We start from the raw sequence: 18822 nt of genomic DNA on the forward strand, positions 1-18822 counted from the left end.
CCCGTGTAGTTTTCGGCTGAGCTCTCACCTTCCTCAGGATCAAGGATACCCCACGAGGTGAGATTTTGCATGAAGCCCCAGATCGATGTCGATTAACAGTCATTTTGTATGTCTTCCATTTTCTTACTATTGCACCAACAGTTGTCTCCTTCTCACCCAGCGTCTTACTTATGGTTTTGTAGCCCATTCCAGCCTTGTGCAGGTCTATAATCTTGTCCCTGACATCCTTAGAAAGCTCTTTGGTCTTGCCCATGTTGTAGAGCTTAGAGTCAGACTGATTAATTGAGTCTGTGGACAGGAGTCTTTTATACAGGTGACCATTTAAGACAGCTGTCCTTAATGCAGGCACCAAGTTGATTTGGAGCGTGTAGCTGGTCTGGAGGAGGCTGAACTCTTAATGGTTGGTAGGGGATCAAATACTTATTTCTCTGTGCACAATGCAAATAAATATATATAATTTTGACTGTGATTTTATTTTATTTTTTATATATATAATCTATCTCTCACTGGTAAAATTAACCTAGCCTAAAAATTCTAGACTGTTCATGACTTTGACAGTGGGCAAACTTACAAAATCAGCAACGGATCAAATACTTATTTCCTTCACTGTATATAGATGACCTGTTTCTGATCTGGGAAGGGGATATAGCAACAGCTACAGCTTTTTGCCAGACACTGATTAACAATACTTGGGGGATAAATTTTACCTTTAATATACAGCCGACTGAAATTGATTTTTTAGATCTCACTATAGCCAAAACAACAAACAAAATTATTACCCATACACATTTTAAAAAGGTTGACAGCAACAGCTATCTGGATTATAAGAGCGGTCACTATCTGAAATGGCAATCAAAGCCGTATTTTGCACAAACGGTTTAAAGAAAAAAACTACCCACATACACTCCTTTCAGATGCATATAAAAAGACAGTAGATTTAAGCCAAAGAGATTGCCTACCCACTAACGATATAGCATCAAATAGAATCAAAGAGAATAATGCAATTAGTACAAAAGAGGCGAAGGAAAAACATAATAACTCTTTTTCCTTTAATTTTGTAACAAAATATAACTCGGCACACAAAAATATAAAAAATATTATGAATAGACACTGGCACATTTTACATGTTGACCCTTTTCTTTAAAAAATAGTTTACCAATGAAACCGATAATAACATTTAAAAGAGCAAAAACGGTTAAAAATATCTTGGCACCTAGCCGGATAAATTTTTCTGGTAAACACAAAACCATTACAACAAATTACCGCTAATCCATATTTACATACAAAAGTTAGCTCAAAATGCAGAAAAAAGAGATGCTTATGTTGCTCTAGCATTCTCACCACAGACATTTTTCAACCTAATCAAACGAAAAATGAATATCAAATAGATACACATCTAAACTGTCAATCAAATTATGTCATATATCTCATTAATTGTATTTGTGGTCTCCAATACGTGGGAAGAACAGTGCAACCTTTACACTGTCGCTTAAATAAGCATCGATCCAATTGCAGAAACAAATTCCTCCTACATAGTATTTCTAAACTTTTAAATGTTTTAGTATCATACCTATTGAACATATAAACGAAAGTCGAGTGGAGAGGTTCGATTTGCTCTGTAAAAGAGAAATCTTCTGGATATATAAACTTAGGACCCTAAAACCGGAAGGTCCTAATGAAATCACAGAGACAATAATTTAATACAATGAATCTATTTTAGATGGGGTCTATTAGACATAGATAATTGATAAATTCGTTATATATAACAATATCCACTAATAACCCACAGAGACCGAATGAACGAAGAAAGCATGCACTTTTTTACAATAAAAGACACAAAATATGACTACTTCGTTTAAAAACACTGAGACAGTCTTGAAAATAAGACTGAGATTTATTCAGAAAGAATTAGTACATTTAATTTGTCAATATTATCGGTTTTGAAATATATACACTACCGTTCAAAAGTTTGGGGTCACCCAGACAATTTTGTGTTTTCCATGAAAACTCACACTTATATTTATCAAATGAGTTGCAAAATAACATTGACAAGGTTAGAAATAATGATTTTTATTTGAAATAATAATTTTCTCCTTCAAACTTTGCTTTCGTCAAAGAATGCTCCATTTGCAGCAATTACAGCATTGCAGACCTTTGGCATTCTAGCTGTTAATTTGCTGAGGTAATCGGGAGAAATTTCACCCCATGCTTCCAGAAGGCCCTCCCACAAGTTGGATTGGCTTGATGGGCACTTCTTGCGTACCATACGGTCAAGCTGCTCCCACAACAGCTCTATGGGGTTGAGATCTGGCGACTGCGCTGGCCACTCCATTACAGATAGAATACCAGCTGCCTGCTTCTTCCCTAAATAGTTCTTGCATAATTTGGAGGTGTGCTTTGGGTCATTGTCCTGTTGTAGGATGAAATTGCCTCCACTCAAGCGCTGTCCACAGGGTATGGCATGGCGTTGCAAAATGGAGTGATAGCCTTCCTTATTCAAAATCCCTTTTACCTTGTACAAATCTCCCACTTTACCAGCACCAAAGCAACCCCAGACCATCACATTACCTCCACCATGCTTGACAGATGGTGTCAGGCACTCTTCCGGCATCTTTTCAGTTGTTCTGCGTCTCACAAATGTTCTTCTGTGTGATCCAAACACCTCAAACTTCGATTCGTCTGTCCATAACACTTTTTTCCAATCTTCCTCTGTCCAATGTCTGTGTGCTTTTGCCCATATTAATCTTTTCCTTTTACTAGCCAGTCTCAGATATGGCTTTTTCTTTGCCACTCTGCCCTGAAGGCCAGCATCCCGGAGTTGCCTCTTCACTGTAGACGTTGACACTGGCGTTTTGCGGGTACTATTTAATGAAGCTGCCAGTTGAAGACCTCGCATGGAATAGCCTTCATTTCTAAGAACAAGAATAGACTGTCGAGTTTCACATGAAAGCTCTCTTTTTCTAGCCATTTTGAGTTTAATCGAACCCACAAATGTAATGCTCCAGATTCTCAACTAGCTCAAAGGAAGGTCAGTTTTATAGCTCCTCTAAACAGCAAAACTGTTTACAGCGGTGCTAACATAATTGCACAAGGGTTTTCAAGGGTTTTCTAATCATCCATTAGCCTTCTAACACAGTTAGCAAACACAATGTACCATTAGAACACTGGAGTGATGGTTGCTGGAAATGGGCCTCTATACACCTATGTAGATATTGCATTAAAAACCAGACGTTTGCAGCTAGAATAATCATTTAGCACATTAACAATGTATAGAGTGTATTTCTGATTAATTTAATGTTATCTTCATTGAAAAAAACTGTGCTTTTCTTTCAAAAATAAGGAAATTTCTAATTGACCCTAAACTTTTCAACAGTAGTGTGTGTGTATATATATATATATATATATATATATATATATAGCACGATATCACACGACAAAGGCCATTGAAAAAGTAGTTTAAGTTTCCTGACACTGTGTATTTAATGCGTTAAAAGTCTACATGGCTACACCTGTATATATACAGATATATATTGAACATCCTTTACACATCTTTTCAACGTTAACCAGAATTAATTATTAGTTAAGATAAAGAGGAATTTTAATTTATTGAAGAAACAACGACCAACTATAGAGGACATAGATAGGAATATAGGTGACCCACAAATTTTTATTATGTATCTCCATGGACTGGCTGTACCAGATCTATCAGTTGCTCATGGGTAACATGGGTCCTAGGTTGTTTTGTTTTCCTGTATATCTGTTTTTGGTTTTTGTCTTTTTGTTGAACTGTCATACATACGTCCTAGCAAACCAGTCTAAGCGCCATTATTAATGGGAAATCATCTGTTTGTAATGCTTTATATGTACTCATTACTTTACTATTTGTACATATCCTTGATCTAATATGCCATATATTGTAATTAGCAATGTGTGACTATTTTTATACTTGTTACTGTAACAGTTCTTAATAAAACGAGTTTAAAAAAAAAACTATAGAGGACATACAAAATAAATGCTTAAAAGGGGTTGTCTCATCAACATAGCCCCAGTTCGTATGCCCTATTAGAACTGGTAAAATCAGCGCCCTCCTGGCTGTCTGAAAAATATTGTCTCTAATGAGACAACACCTTTAAAGGCTATGTACCACGTTAAAATAGACATTTAAAAAAAACAAAAAAAAACTACCAGTGTTCATAACTTAGATGTGATTGATAACAGGTTGATCCTGCGTGTCAGAAAACACGTAGCACCCTCTTTCACGGAACCCGTCAGTGCCGCTGACCTGACGTATTCAGGTCTCAGCGCTATAGATACAGCTGCTCTGTATACAGGATACAAAGCAGCTGTATCTCAAAAAGTAAAAACAATTTTTAATACAAAAGTTACACCAAGCACACTAATAGACATTTTTATTTAAAAAAAAAAAAGAAAAAAATATAAAACATGTCAAAGGTGTACATAGCCTTTAATTCATAAGATTGTTTTCTAAGGGCAGCATATCATTGTATCAATTGTAATTTATCTACAAGAATAACCTGCTACCATTTATAGATTCCATCTACTGTAATAACCTTGAGATGTATAAACACAATTCAACAAGTTTGTAAGAAAAGGTTTATGACAAATCAAGGACAAACGTCTGCCTCACTCAAGGCTGTAAGGTAATATTAAAAATTTTACAATAATAAATGTATTATACCTGTAGTACTAGAATCGTGAAGTTTGCTTTCCTCATCTTGATTATTTGTACTTCTTGCAGCATCTTCATCACCCCACCAAGATGGCTGTCCATACAGGGGAGTCCCACGAGGCAGTGCAGAAAGGTCCACTGAGAGAAATGGAACAAACCACCATACTTATAAAGATACTAAACTATTAAATAAATGTAGTCCGTCAGTACACTTATTTTCCAAGTATGCTAAAGGGGTGTTTCAGTGGAAAGTCTGATTGGTGGGTGTCCGATCTCTGGGATATCACCGATAGGGAGAATAGGGTCTTCTGTCTCCAAGTGCTGCCCTCAAACTGGTATTTGTCTATAAAGCACTCTGTGAAGAGTAATGGGATCAGTCGAATGCTTGGCATTTGCATACCGCCCACAGACTTAGCCATCTGTATCTCCCTAAACGTTTCAAGCCTATGGTGAATGACAACCTGTCTTTAGCACATACCCCTTGTGAACATGTGAGTACAGTACAGGGATTACCACTGCAGAGTTTTATGGGGCTTTCATATGGATACCTCACTAAAGGCACTTTTACATGGGCCAATGATCGGGCAAACGAGTGTTTATACGAATGCTCATTCCCGGTCGATGAACGAGCAAATGCAGATCTGCTTGTTTATACAGCCAATAAAATGGTCCCTAGTGAGCAGTACATCTTGCCGACATGATAGAAACGTATGGGGACGAACTATCTTAGTAGGTAAGACCCTCAATAAATAGCATATGTTGCGATTTTGTGGCGGAAAATGCTGCGATTCCGCATAAATCGCAAATTTGAAAAGATAAAAAAAAACTTTTTTAAATTTAAATTTATAAAAAAGCCAATACCAACACCCGGGCGTAGTCATAGTGACGCGTTCCTCTGTTTTGTGTGCAGCCCAGCCTCCTGTGATGACTTTTCATCCCATGTGACTGCTGTAGCCAATCACAGGCTGCAGTAGCCATATTGAATGCAACATCATCCCAGGAGGCCGGGCTGCCCGGAGAGCAGAGGAACGCATCACTATGACAACGCCCGGGGGGGTAAGTAGTATTTATTTATTTTATTCTTTTCAACACTGATTTCTGCAGCGAAGATCCGGCCTGAAAATCTGAACCATAAATTTGTCCATTTTTTGGGGGCGAAATTCCTGACAGGTTCTAGTTCTGGGTACTTTTACGCATAATTTATGCTCCGCATTGAAGTCTTTAGGTCAAACACGCAGCATCTTCGCAGAATAAATTAACATGCTGCAAATTTGAAAGTCACACCGCAGAACACTATCTGCCCGAGTTTTCTGCGTTTTTTTTATCCACAGCATGTGGCTGAGATTTCCAAAATCTCATTCACTTTGCTGCTACTGTAAATGCTACGGAATTCCCGCACTGAATTCTGTGTGGGAACTCAGCCTTAGAGTTGCTTCACATGCAACGTTTTCAGTGGCGTTTTCTTTCCGCGCATTTCTTGTGGCAAAAATGTAAGTCAACTGAAAAATATAAAATGCACTAAAATTATTTTTTAAGTTGGCTTATTTTTTTCTTGCTTTTTTATGGCATTTTCTCAGAATAAGGCCAGGTTCCCACGGGTCAGATACGCTACATAAAACTACACAGCGTATCCGACCTAGCACCCACAGCACATTGTGGTGCAGTTTTTCAGGCGGAATTTCCCACAAAAAAAGCGCCATAAGAAAATAAAAAAAAAACATTCATACTTACCTCGGCTGTAGTCATTGTGACGCATGTCTCCATTGACGCGCAGTCCGGCCTCCCAAGATGATGCTGCAAGGCCCATATGACCGCTACAGCCTGTGATTGGCTGCAGCAGTAACATGGGATGGAAACGTCATCTCAGGAGGCCGCCCTGGAAGTAGAACAAAGACAGCATCGCTATGACAACGCCTGGGTGGTAAGTATACTTATTTTTTTTCTGAGTTGCGATTTTTGCGTTAGAATTGCTGCCTATTTTTTGTGGGTTTTACATACCTATTGAATTCAATGGGGAAAACCTGCAACAGAAAAGCAGCGAAAACGCAGCATAACTTGACATGCTGCGGATTTAAAATCTTCACCGCAGGTCAATTTATGAACGTTTTCGCTGCGTTTCTTGCTGCAGCGTGGGCATGAGATTTTCTAAATCTCATAAACTTTGCTACTACTTTAAATGATGGGAAAATTCCGCATAGAATTCCGTTGTGGAAATTCTGCAGCATTTACGCTACGTGGGAACATGGCCTAAACCATGTGTTGTAATGAGTAATCATTGCAACACATAATCTTTGAACATGATTTGCAATGTTAAAAACTACTTAAAAAACACATGTTCAACTAATCGTGATTTTTATTTAGGCCATAATCGCCCAACCCTAAAACAAAGCCATAAAACGCGATAGGTACCTTTTGAGTTTTTTTCTATGCATTTTTTTGGCCAAAAAAGGCCACATAAAAAGTGAATGTTAAGGAAGTCTTAACAGGTAAATTTTCTGGTGATAAAGCATCGGGTGCCCAAGCAAAGGAACTTCCTCAATGTATTTGTTTAATAAGGCAAGATTCACAACACATTTGTGCCCTTTATCAGGTAACCACTTGACAAATCGGTTTTATTTCTAAGGGGAAAATTTAGTTTTTTGCTTTTTTATTCATACGTATCTAAATGTATATAGTGCAAATTTATGGAAACATACACCAGTATGGTTGTTTAAATCAGACATTGACTTCCATTAATATATACTTTAATGTATACTTTTTTGTGATTTTTACGTTTTGAAAAGCAGTACGGCCTATGCTTTCAGTACTATGGAAAAAAAAAAGGAATCCAGGCGTAGACCAGCAAAAATTAAAAATACTGTACAAAATACATCTGCATACTTCTTTTTTATTAATTATCCAAATGTAAACTTCCAACTGTACGTCCAAAGGTGGCGTGAAAAGTTCTTACAGATGATTTATTCGTTTACGCCACCATTTGAGAGAACCTGTTCTTGTTTTCTATCGCTAGATCATTTCCAATATATAGAAAACGTACACTATTAAAAATATCAATGCTATTTGTAAAATCAAAGCAGCATCTACAAACTGCTTTCTATTGAATTAAATAAAATAAAGGGGAAAAAAATTAAATTAATAAATGAAAAAAACATTTGAGTGTTGCATTAGCTCAGGTGGCCAGAACTTAAAAAAAGTGATTCTTCGCATAGAAGAAAGCTAATCTCTGGAACTGCTGTTACAGCAAGCTCGCTTACTCCATATTCATGTCAAATATAGGATTTTTGTACTCGCCATAAAATCTTTTTCTCCCTGTATTGATTGGGTGGGGGGGGGGGGGGGCAGCCCCATTGTTATAGATCATTGCCATTAGGAGGCTGACAGCTCTGCCCAGGCAGACCATTTCATTCCCACAGACACTTCGCTAATCAGTTGGTCCCGGGAGAAAAAACAATTAAAGTCAGGTTTGGAACAAAGCAAACAATAGGGCGGGATCTGCGTCCCCCAATAAATACAATGTAAAAATGATATGGGTAGTACAAAAATCCTATTTTCTCATTTATATCATTGGGGACATAGCACCAAGGCACATTCTAAAGCAGTCCCAGAGGGTGGGAGTAACAATAAAGGAAAAAACACAGAACCAATCTGGTAAAATCTGGTGAATATGTAAACCAAAGTGAAGGTAGCAACCTTGCAGACCTGAGCAGCTGAAGACCGATGCCTAACTGCCCAGGAGGCACCAACAGCCCTAGTAGATTGGCATTGACCCGAAGGGGAGGAACTTTACCCTTGGACGGATAGGCTGCCAAAATCACAGACCATAACTAACGTGTAATAGTGACCATGGTCGCTGCCAAGAAACTGCATGGCCGTTCAGGAACCATAAAAAAAGAGAATCATAGCGTCAAAACAACTCCATCACAGTCAGATAGACGTGGACTGCTCTCATCATGTCAAGGTAATGCGAAACGCTCGTTCCCTTGAATAAAATGGAGAAAGGAAAAAAAAAAGATATGACAATCTTCTCATTCGGGAGAAAAAATGGAACAGGCTGGACACCACATTATTCCTATGGATGACTAAAAAGGGGGACTTACAGCCAGTTCTGAAACCAGTCTGATGAAAGTGACGACCACAAAGAAGACAACCCTCCAGGAAAGGAAACACAGCATAAATGTCCCTCATGGGTTTAAAAGGGGAGACCAGAATTGCTCCGCAGGCCAAATTGAGATTCCAAAGCTCAATGGAATGTCTGAATGGAGGGACATTAACTACCCCTTGCAGGAAAATCTTACCTTGTGAACGAAGGGCCAAGGAAGGCCCACTGGAAAACAATAGAGCAGAAAACATGACTCAAGATTAGACAATTCAAGTCCCGTCTGAGATCAAGGGCTGACTCCAGGAAAGACAGGATTCTAAGTGAAGAATGTACCGTCAAAAACGACACTGTCAATACCAGGAAAAATGAGTCTTTCACATGCAGTGGTACACTTTGGCTGAGATTTCTTGATCTTCAACATGGTCTGAGAAACTGGCTCACAGGGACACTTAGCTCTCAGAACCTAGGCTTCAACAGCCACACCGCTAAACGGATCTGATGTAAAGTGAGGTGAAATAGCGGATCTTGGGAGGGGAGGTCAGGTAGAGTTGGAAAACTCCATGGTGCCGTAAGCAGGTTGACTAGGTCGGTGTACAAGGCCCGACGAGGCCAGTCCGGCACCACCAGGATTGCGAGAACCCATTCTCTATTAAATCTCGAGAGCCGAAGGGGTGACGAGGGACAGGAGTATGAAATAATCTCACGTAAAGACCATGGCGCAAACGGCGATAGCCCTGGGATCCCTCGCCCTGGCTACGTAAGTTGGAGTCTTGTGGTTGAGACACAAAGAGCTCCATGTCTGATGTGAACCACATTACGCAAAGGTGGTAGAAGATATCTGGTTGAAGAGACCACTCTCCCTGATCCAGTCTATCCTGCGTTTGCAGCCCAGTTGTCCACTCCTGGAATGTGGACCGTTGACAGCGCTGGTACATGGCACTCCGCCCAGAGAAAAATCTGAGATTGACTCCTGCTGCCATCTTGGTGATTCAGATAAGCAGCCGTTGAGGAATTGGCGGTCTTGATCCTGACCGGGTGACAGAGCGTTCAATGGGAGGCAACCCTTAATTCCAGAAGGTTGATCTGCAAGAATGAGAGAGGGACTTGTCCCATCACGAAAGTATCACCCCTGGAGGAGCCTGGCATGGAACCGCCTAAAAGGTCAACACCATTCTATCCAACACTCGCATGCAAGATGGTGGAGCGGATGGAAGATGGACTGTTACGGCGAAGTAGGGCTACTCCTGCCCGAAGGGCTTTGATCTGGTTTCCCAGGAGATGGACACTTGTAGACCAGTCAAAACTTTCCTACAGAGTGTGTAAAAATTGTCCTGTTTGGAGGGAGCATTCACTAAGAGGTCATTCTGAAAAGAGATGACAGCAACTTCCCTGATACAGACAAGCGACATGAGAGTCGCCAGGACCCTGGAGAAGACCTAGGAAACCGTGGCGAGCTGAAGGGGAGGGTGGCAAACTAGAAATGTAGAGAAACCTATTGCAAAAGGAAAGAAGCGCTGGTGGGTCCTTGCGATAGGGATGTGGAGGTATGCATCGCAAATGTGGATTCAGCATTGCAACCACCGATCTGCGAATGGTTGATTCAACAGAAAAAAACTTCCATAGGGAAGGGAAGAGAACTCTATCTGGTAGCCTGTCAACACTACTGTTAGGAAAACATCTGTTCCCTTAAGGTCGCTATAACAACATGTCTAGCTCCTGGGCGGTTCTTCTTTTGCTTTGAGCCGATCTGTTCTCTGTCCTGCCAATCTGCTGTGGGCTTGTATTTATACCTGTCTCTTCCCACCTGTCTTTGCTCGTGAATCTTCCTATTTACTGGTTCATGATGAAGCTCCTGACTGCACCTTGGCTTGTCTCTCGTTAACCCTCTGCCTACCGATTCAGATTATCCGCTCCCGACTGGTTTTTACCGTGGCTTGTCTGATTACCTCTACCCAGTTTCTGGAATTTCAGCTAACCTACTGGCTTGTCTGGTTTCCTGCTTAGGTTTTCCTGCATTGCACCTCTTTTCCAAAACTACACTCTGTTAAGCCAACCTGGGTTCTAAGCAGCAAAGTCCATCTCACCTTGCGGTCAGCGCTGACCTTAGAGTAGCCTTAGACTCTGTCGACCAGAGTGGTTACGGATTAAAGGTTGCAGGTTTACGTGCACGCTCTCTCCCAGCAGTCCCCAACAGCCTTGAGGTATAGCTCTACTTGCATTTACATAACTACCTCACGTTCCCAGGTGTTGTCCACATGAGTGAGCCATGTCCCCTGAAATGAAAACAGTTGTCCCTGTAAATCGGAAAGCCGACACGAGTAGGGAAACACCTTCAGGCTGAAGATGATTTGATCTTTTTGACCCTGGGACGCTGTTGCAAGGCAGGTCTGGGTTTGAAAGATGGGCCACTGGATTCACTGAGGAGAAGATAAGCCAGGATTAAGATCTCCACATGCAGAGAACAGCTGCGAAAGACAAGGATGACTATGATGTAAAAAGAGAACTCTTACTGCCAGTAGCCTCAGAAAAAAATATCATCCAGATGTTTACCAAAAATAAATAAAACAAACCTGCCACCCACAAAGGGAAAGCCAACGATGGTTCTTTAAAAAACCTGATCGGCTGCCCAGTATTTCAGTCACATAAAATGGCTTTTAAACTAGATGACACACGTGCATTGAAACAAGCGGTCTCAAGAAACGCCAGAAAAATAATTTTGGATAACCTGAGCTGCAATATCAGCCATCTTTAGCTACGGCGCTCCTTCCAGGATACCGCTGCGCAGCTGGTTCTCCAAAACCTGCCGAAAGAAAAGCAGACTTGGTTTTGGAATACATTTTTATGCCAAGCAGATCACAAGTAATCTGACAGTGGGATGGTGCGGCTCTTTGACAGCTGGAAGCTAAGCAGATCCACCCATTTTGAGATCAAGCCCCCTTGGAAATGAAAAGGACAATGAATGTGTTTTGAATCAATTAGACATCTGAGAAGACGTTTCCATTCCTTAGTTAAAATTTCTTCAAACTCATTATGTTTTGAAAAGCATAGTCTTAGCAGCATGGGCGCCTCTTCCTGAGAAGGTATGTTAGGACGTCCTTTAAATGAAAGGTGTCCCTGACAGCACATATTCATGCCTGCATAGCAGCTTTACATTGTAAGTGCTGCTCTGATTTAGAATGCGAATCGGAGGATACACTGGGGAAAGAGACTGATTCTGATTCAAAGTAGGTTGTGTATCATCTAGGGAAGGGGAAGGAGGGACATGAAGTTTGAAAGCAGGTGAAATTTTTATTACATCCGCCACAGGCATAATTGGACTTAATAAAAAAAAGTAATTCCTAGAAAAAAAACATCAGCCCCAGAGCTGACAACCCACCTGCAGATAAGGACAGAAAAGAAAGAAAACTAGAATAAAAAAAATACATTGTCTGATTCCTATAGACATTAGCTTAGTGTCTGCAGGAAGGGTATGGCCTGACTGGACGAAGCAAAGTCTTTTTTTTTTTTGCTAGTGTCAGCCTTCTAGTGGTAAGGGCCTATACCTATGGTGGCGTGTTCATCAAGGATATAAATGAGAAAAATAAAATAAAAACTAGAAAATAAAAGTATATATTTTAAATTAATGAAACAGTATCCAGATGTCAACCTGTCAAACGTATGCCAAAGGGACACATTTCTGGCACACATTTAGCCCACGGAAATGCCACAGGATAAATTTTGGATATTTTCTTTCCTAACCAAACAAACTTCCTAATGTAGCCTATGGTGTTAATGTAAATATTATATATATATATATAAAACAAAATATACATATATATTAACCCCTCATAGACAGCCAATTTCGCTAATTTTCATTGTCACATTCCAGAAGCCATAATTTTTTTTTTTTTCTGTCAACATAGCTGTATGGTTGATTGTCTGTTGTGGGACGAGTTGTAGGTTTTAATGGTGCTATTTAATGTACAATATAATGTTCTGGGAAACAAAAAAATATATATTTGTGGGGTGTAATGGGAAAAAAATAACAGCGATTCCTCCATGCTAACTTTATTCTAGGGGTCAAAACGATTACAGCGACACCAAATTATTTTTATTTTTTTTATGCTGTATTGTACTACTAAGAAAGAAAAACAAAACTTGTTTTGTATTGCCATATCCTGAGAACCATAACTTTTATAGATTTTTCTGTTGATCGAGGGGTGTATTTTTTTTCCCCTACGGTAATCACCCGCAGGTTAAGTAACACAATATTTTAATAGTTTGGTCTTTTAGGAAAACGGCGATACCAATTCTGTTTACTTTTTTTTATTGCTTACATAATTTTTTGTGAAAAAGTACAAAAGGTGTTTTTTTTGGAACTTGCAGTTATATATTTATTTTTAAAAATATTTTTAAAAACATTATTAAAAACCTAAGGGACTGCGATCTATGGATTGCTCATGCAATGGTAGTTTATTGCCTTTATTTGTGCTTTCGTATAAACTTTTCAAGCAACTTATGCTGATCTAATAGTATGCCTAATATAGATCAACTCGTAATTTAGTAACTGCTTTAAAATTATGTTTTATCCACGCAAAATCTGTGTGAAGTTACAGCCACTAGGTGTCTCCCTTGATCTCCCGGTAATCTATGCACCACCTGTTGTCAAGCAATGGTACCTGGTTACAGCTGCAGAAGGTGGGGGTGTGTCTCTTCACTGTCTGGCTAGAACAGTCTATGGAGGGGGGATTAGGAGGGAGAAGAGAGAGAGTCAGCAGCAAACATGCTGCATGCAAGTCTATGGAGGGGTGAGCAGGGAGAGGAAGCCGGAGCAGAGTGAGAAAGACAGAGACATGCTGCTAAGATTTCAATGTCACCCCAGTGCAGGATACTACGCTACACTACTCTTTACTGCTATATAAAGGTCATCCATGCTGCTGCTATATATGTGATAGAGAAAGAAGAGCAGGATTCTCTTCTTCCATGTGGCCCGTGTACATAATAGCCGTTAGGCTCAACCCACTAGATCAGGAAAAACTAAGAAATAGAGATAGCGCCTGCAGAGGGGGAAAACGGCTAAATAATAGAGAATACAAGAAAATATAGCCTTTAACTCTCTCTCTACTCCCCCTACCTTCTCCATAGACTCGTATAGACAGGCAGGTATGAGCCACACCCCCACCTTCTGCAGTCCATCAATTCTGCTCTGTAACTATCGACAGACTTTGCTTGACAACAGGGGGTGGACAGCAGATTATACAACTGAAGACACCTAGTGGCAGTAACTTCAAACAGAATTTGCATGGATTGAACAACTAAATTCTAACAAAAATGTAATTAAAAAGTTAATCTAGATCAGGCATACTATTAGATTAGCATAGGTTGTTTGAAAAGTAAGTGTCCATTTAACAATGGAGAACTGATGACAGACCTGGAAGCCTTTCTATATACTTGTGGCTCTCAATATCATTTATAATCATATATATTATAATAATATATATATTACATATCATCATATATAATTCTATAGTCCAACTGTCCAGCAAATAGAATAGCAAATAGCATTGCGGTTTTTGACTGCCTAGTATTAACACGTGTATTTAAAATGTTTCTCCTTTAAAAACCACATGGCCACAAATTTCATTGTAAAACCATAGTAATGTGCAGGAAAAACAAAAGCAGTTTTGCCGTGCACAAAACCAATGTATGTGAATACAGCCTTACTGTTTGGTAAATTCAAACAAACATACCTAACACTTTTTCTTCAGATTTATGTTGGTCTAATGGTCTCTGGTATGCTTCGGTAGAAACATTAATCTTTACATCAGTTCCTTTCGATTTTGATCCCTCCGATTCCAAATGTTTCTGTGAAAACTGAAGCTGACTTGTAAACTTTTCATGCTATAAAATAAGGAAATCAAGACTCATAAGAAAAATGAATGTCATGAGAGAAAAAAATAGAACAAATTTCAAAATTACCTTAAGAGCCTCTTCAGGTACTTTCAATTCTCCACGTACAACAGAAAAAAGGTTGGTATGTATATTTTATTAAGGAATTAGCAATTGATATCTCAGTAACAAGTTTGCAAAGTAAGAGTGAACCTTTTTATTTCTACTAAGAAAGTTGTTTGTGGAGTTTAAAGAGGATCTGACACTAGTTTAATAATTCCCTAACTCCTAACTAATCTAATAGGCACTATGATGCTGATAACTACAGTGTACATTTTTATTTTATTTTTTTTTATTATTGGAAAGTTATGCACATTTTTCTAAATATTCTAATGTGTCTATACTTGCCAAACGGGAGGTTACTCTTTCTTTTCACTCTGGGCGGTGTAATATTTTCTATAGGACGCTGTCCAATTAGCGTCATAAAGTTCTCCTCTACCCAGCCCAGCAACACAGTGTGATCATATAGTATACAGCGTCCATTCCTGACTGTGTTTTTAAAATCTCCAGTTGTTTTACAGCTAGAACTGCAATCCTGGTGCCATATGGAAGATTGGAATCTGATCTTTCATATGCCACTGTTCTAGGTGGTCCACAGCCCGAGATATGGCTATTTGAAGTGATCCCCCTTCCCTCCAGCCTCAGTCCCTCACACTGTGCTTCATTCTGAGAGGACGTCAATGGGCTGTGAGGTAGATCTACCTCAGGACTGATGGGTGAATAAATAATTTTTGATACGATCATAGGAGTACTGCCTCCATTTCTATCTTTGTCCACTTCAAGAGAATCGCTGGTGTGGACACCCACTTGTCTAATATAGCCTCAATTGCATGTTTAGAAAAATGCTCATTACTTTTAAAAATATAAACTTTTTGGGACACAATTTTCACTAGCATTATCAGTGTGGTAGCACCCATTAGATTAGCTAGTAGATTGGTTATTACTAAGCTAGTGACAGATTTAAAGAGGCTCTTCACCAGTTTCATACTTCCCTGTCTCCTACCTAATCGATGTTGTAGATAACTACTGTGTTTTTTTTAAGAAACCGTTTATTAGTGACAAAGTTATGATCATTTTAACATTTATGCTTATTTTTTGTAAAAGCCCAACTGGGACTTTTTTTTTTTTACTTAAACCATGTGGGCATTGTGAAGAAAAGTGTATGACGCTGACCAATCAGCATCATACACTTCTCTTCATTCGTGTCCAGCTTTATTCACAGCACAGCGTGATCTTACGAGATCACGCTGTGCCGTCATTTACCCCCGCACTGCAGTTCCTTCACCGCAGCAACAGGAGAATAACCAGACATCGCTTCCAGCCGCCTCCTGGCTGGAGGAGATGTCTGGTCATTCTCCTGACAATAGAGCAATATGTCTGTACTAGGAAAAAAAATACTATACCAAGGTAAAACTGCAAAAGAAATACTGCTAGCCTTTGGTAGTTATGCTCAACGAAAAACACCTTGTAATGCACGTCAGTTGCTGCAGCCTTATCCCCATTTCATGCCTCCTGCCAAGTAGATAGGGTTGTTATCCTGGCCCATAAACCCCCGGCCTGAACGTTATTAATACACGAAGACTGTTGGCGGTATTTGATTTACATAAAAATTGCCAACTCTCCTGAAATGTCCAGGAGACACCCGCAAAAGGAGGAATCTTCGGACTGCCGGAACTGGCAAATTTCCCTCCACTTCACCTTCCTATGCTGGACTGCGATTGGCTGTGTCGCTCTCCGCTCTGTACTTGATTGATATGTTTTGGTCGGCAGACTCATTCAGCCACTGACAGATTTCTAGATCTGCAAAGTTAGCCTGGTGGCGAGTAGAGGCCCCCAAAAGACAGACTGGGAAGAGTTCTATTAGAATCGTGGAAGGTAGGCTAACATTAAGTTCTATCCACCAGTGGTAGTAGTAGTAGTAGTAGTAGTAGTAGTAGTAGTAGTGTAGCAGGGAGCCTTATCCAAGAAAATAAAGTAGAAATAGAGAAAAGCTTGCTGGGTGCATTAACATGAGCATAATTTTTGATCCGTCTTTTACAAAAATTTTGCTGCACAACTCTAACTGTATTTATGTCACAGCACTTTACCTTCTTTGTTCACATCTCTGGGAAATAGGAAGACAAAATTCAGAAATATTTGTTTATTTGAGCACCATTGTACCAGGAAAAGAAAAATGCAAGCAGCACAGAAAAGAATCCTCACCTTAGGCTTACATAGAAAACTAAAATAAAAATGCGCCAGCATCCATAAGGCCAAAAAAATAATAATATTTAGGTATTCACATGTGCCTGATTTGTCATGGTTTTGTCACGCGTTTCACCACAGTTTTTGTAAAATCAGTGCAAAAAGTAGAAGTTTGGTAAGGCCTCATGCACACGACCGTAAAAACTCCCGTTATTACGGGTCGTAATCACGACCCGTAATAACGGGCTCATAGACTTCTATTGGCAACGGGTGCCTTCCCGTTTTCTCACGGGAAGGTGCCCGTTCCGTTAAAAAAGATAGAACATGTCCTATTTCTGGCCGTAATAACGGCACGGACAGTCCATAGAAGTCTATGGAGCTCTCGTAATGACGGGTGGCTACATGTGTGCACCCGTCATTACGGCAGCGTTGCTAAGCGACGTCAGTAAATAGTCACTGTCCAGGGAGCTGAAAGAGTTAACTGATCGGCAGTAACTCTTTCAGCACCCTGGACAGTGACTACCGATCAGTATAAACCTGTAAAAAATAAAAATAAAAGACGTTCATACTTACCGGCAACTTCCTGCTTCCTCCAGTCCGGTCTCCCGCCCGTTGCCTTGGTGACGCGTCCCTCTCGACATCCGGCCCGACGTCCTGGATGACGCTTCAGGCCATGTGACCGCTGTAGCCAATCACAGGTCAATCACAGGCTGCAGCGGTCACATGGACTGCCGCGTCATCCAGGGATGTCGGGCTGGATGTGAAGAGAGGGACGCGTCACCAAGACAACGGCCGGGTAAGTATGAATTTCTTTAACTTTTATTACAGAAAAGGCTGTCCCTTCTCTCTATCCTGCACTGATAGAGAGAAGGGGCTGCCGATTAGTGCAGTGCTATTTTGCCGCCAAAAACGTGCTCGTAAATACGGGTGGAATACGTGTGACACCGGACCCATATTTACGAGCACGGGTTCGTAAATACTGGTGCAAAACGGGTGGAATACGTGTGACACCGGACCCGTATTTACGCCAGTATTTACGGGTGGGAAAAAATACGGTCGTGTGCATGAGGCCTAAAACTGTGAGAAAAGTTGCAGTTTTTAAAGACAAACACACATTTAAAGGACTTTTTGCAAAGAGTTTTCTTTTCGTGTTCTGGGCAAAAGCCGCAGGAAAACCTCATAAAGCGGCTGCTGAAATGGAGGACTTGGTTAAGAAGTTTGGACAGGCCGTCCTTTAGGAACAACAAATGATGTTGCAGCAGCAGCAAGCATTCGCCCAGGCTGAACAATGGTGTCAACAAGTCCAGGCCAAGCAAGATGAGAAGAGGTGGCTTCTGGTAAAAAGGCTATCTGTGCTTGGAGAGGCAATGTTGGCTCGGCAAGATACAGAAGAAGACCACGCCGTACAAGAGACCCCAGGAGTGATACCATACTTATGGGCTGCAGTATAGACTTCACTCGAAAAGATGACACCCACGGATGAAGTGGAAACCTATCTCATGGTTGATCCTTACCCGACTCGGGGTCAACAAGCATGTGCATGCAAGACGGGTACGCAGTTGGAACTTCGCAGAGAGCTTGTCACCGCGATCACAGATGTACGACCTCTTTCATCTGGTGATAAAGTGGCTACAACATGAGAAAAACCACCCCAGGATAGATGGTGAAGAGAGTGGTCCTGGACAGGTTCATCAGGTTCTTGCCAACTAGGATCAAGAATTGGGTAGGACAAGCAGGGCCTACAAATTCCGACCAGCTGGTGAACCAGTCCCAGGGACAGCAAATCATCCAGGACGACTGGTAAGCCTGTGCTAACTGGGAGAGGGGTGAGTAATGTCTTAGAGTGAGGTAGCTCAGAGGCAGAGCAAGTGCTACTGTGTGAATAGGAAGTTGTGCAGTTGTTGCATTGCTGGACTCTGTG

The 18822-nt window shown here is 40.5% G+C and overlaps 1 protein-coding gene across 3 annotated transcripts in view; it reads right to left on the minus strand.

The window, feature by feature from the left end:
- CEP170 (centrosomal protein 170) overlaps positions 1 to 18822 on the minus strand; it is a 221812-nt gene that overhangs the window by 135418 nt on the left and 67572 nt on the right. For 2 of the 3 annotated variants that reach the window (XM_075862608.1, XM_075862610.1), the window contains exons 5-7: positions 14748 to 14803; positions 14519 to 14669; positions 4700 to 4828 (exon numbers count right to left, since the gene is read on the minus strand). In XM_075862608.1, coding sequence (XP_075718723.1) covers positions 4700 to 4828; positions 14519 to 14669; positions 14748 to 14803 — 336 coding nt within the window. The remainder of the gene's footprint in view (positions 1 to 4699; positions 4829 to 14518; positions 14670 to 14747; positions 14804 to 18822) is intronic. The other variant, XM_075862609.1, reaches the window with a different exon arrangement.

This window comes from Rhinoderma darwinii, chromosome 4 (genome assembly GCF_050947455.1).
Source record: "Rhinoderma darwinii isolate aRhiDar2 chromosome 4, aRhiDar2.hap1, whole genome shotgun sequence".
Classification (NCBI taxonomy): Eukaryota; Metazoa; Chordata; class Amphibia; order Anura; family Rhinodermatidae; genus Rhinoderma; species Rhinoderma darwinii.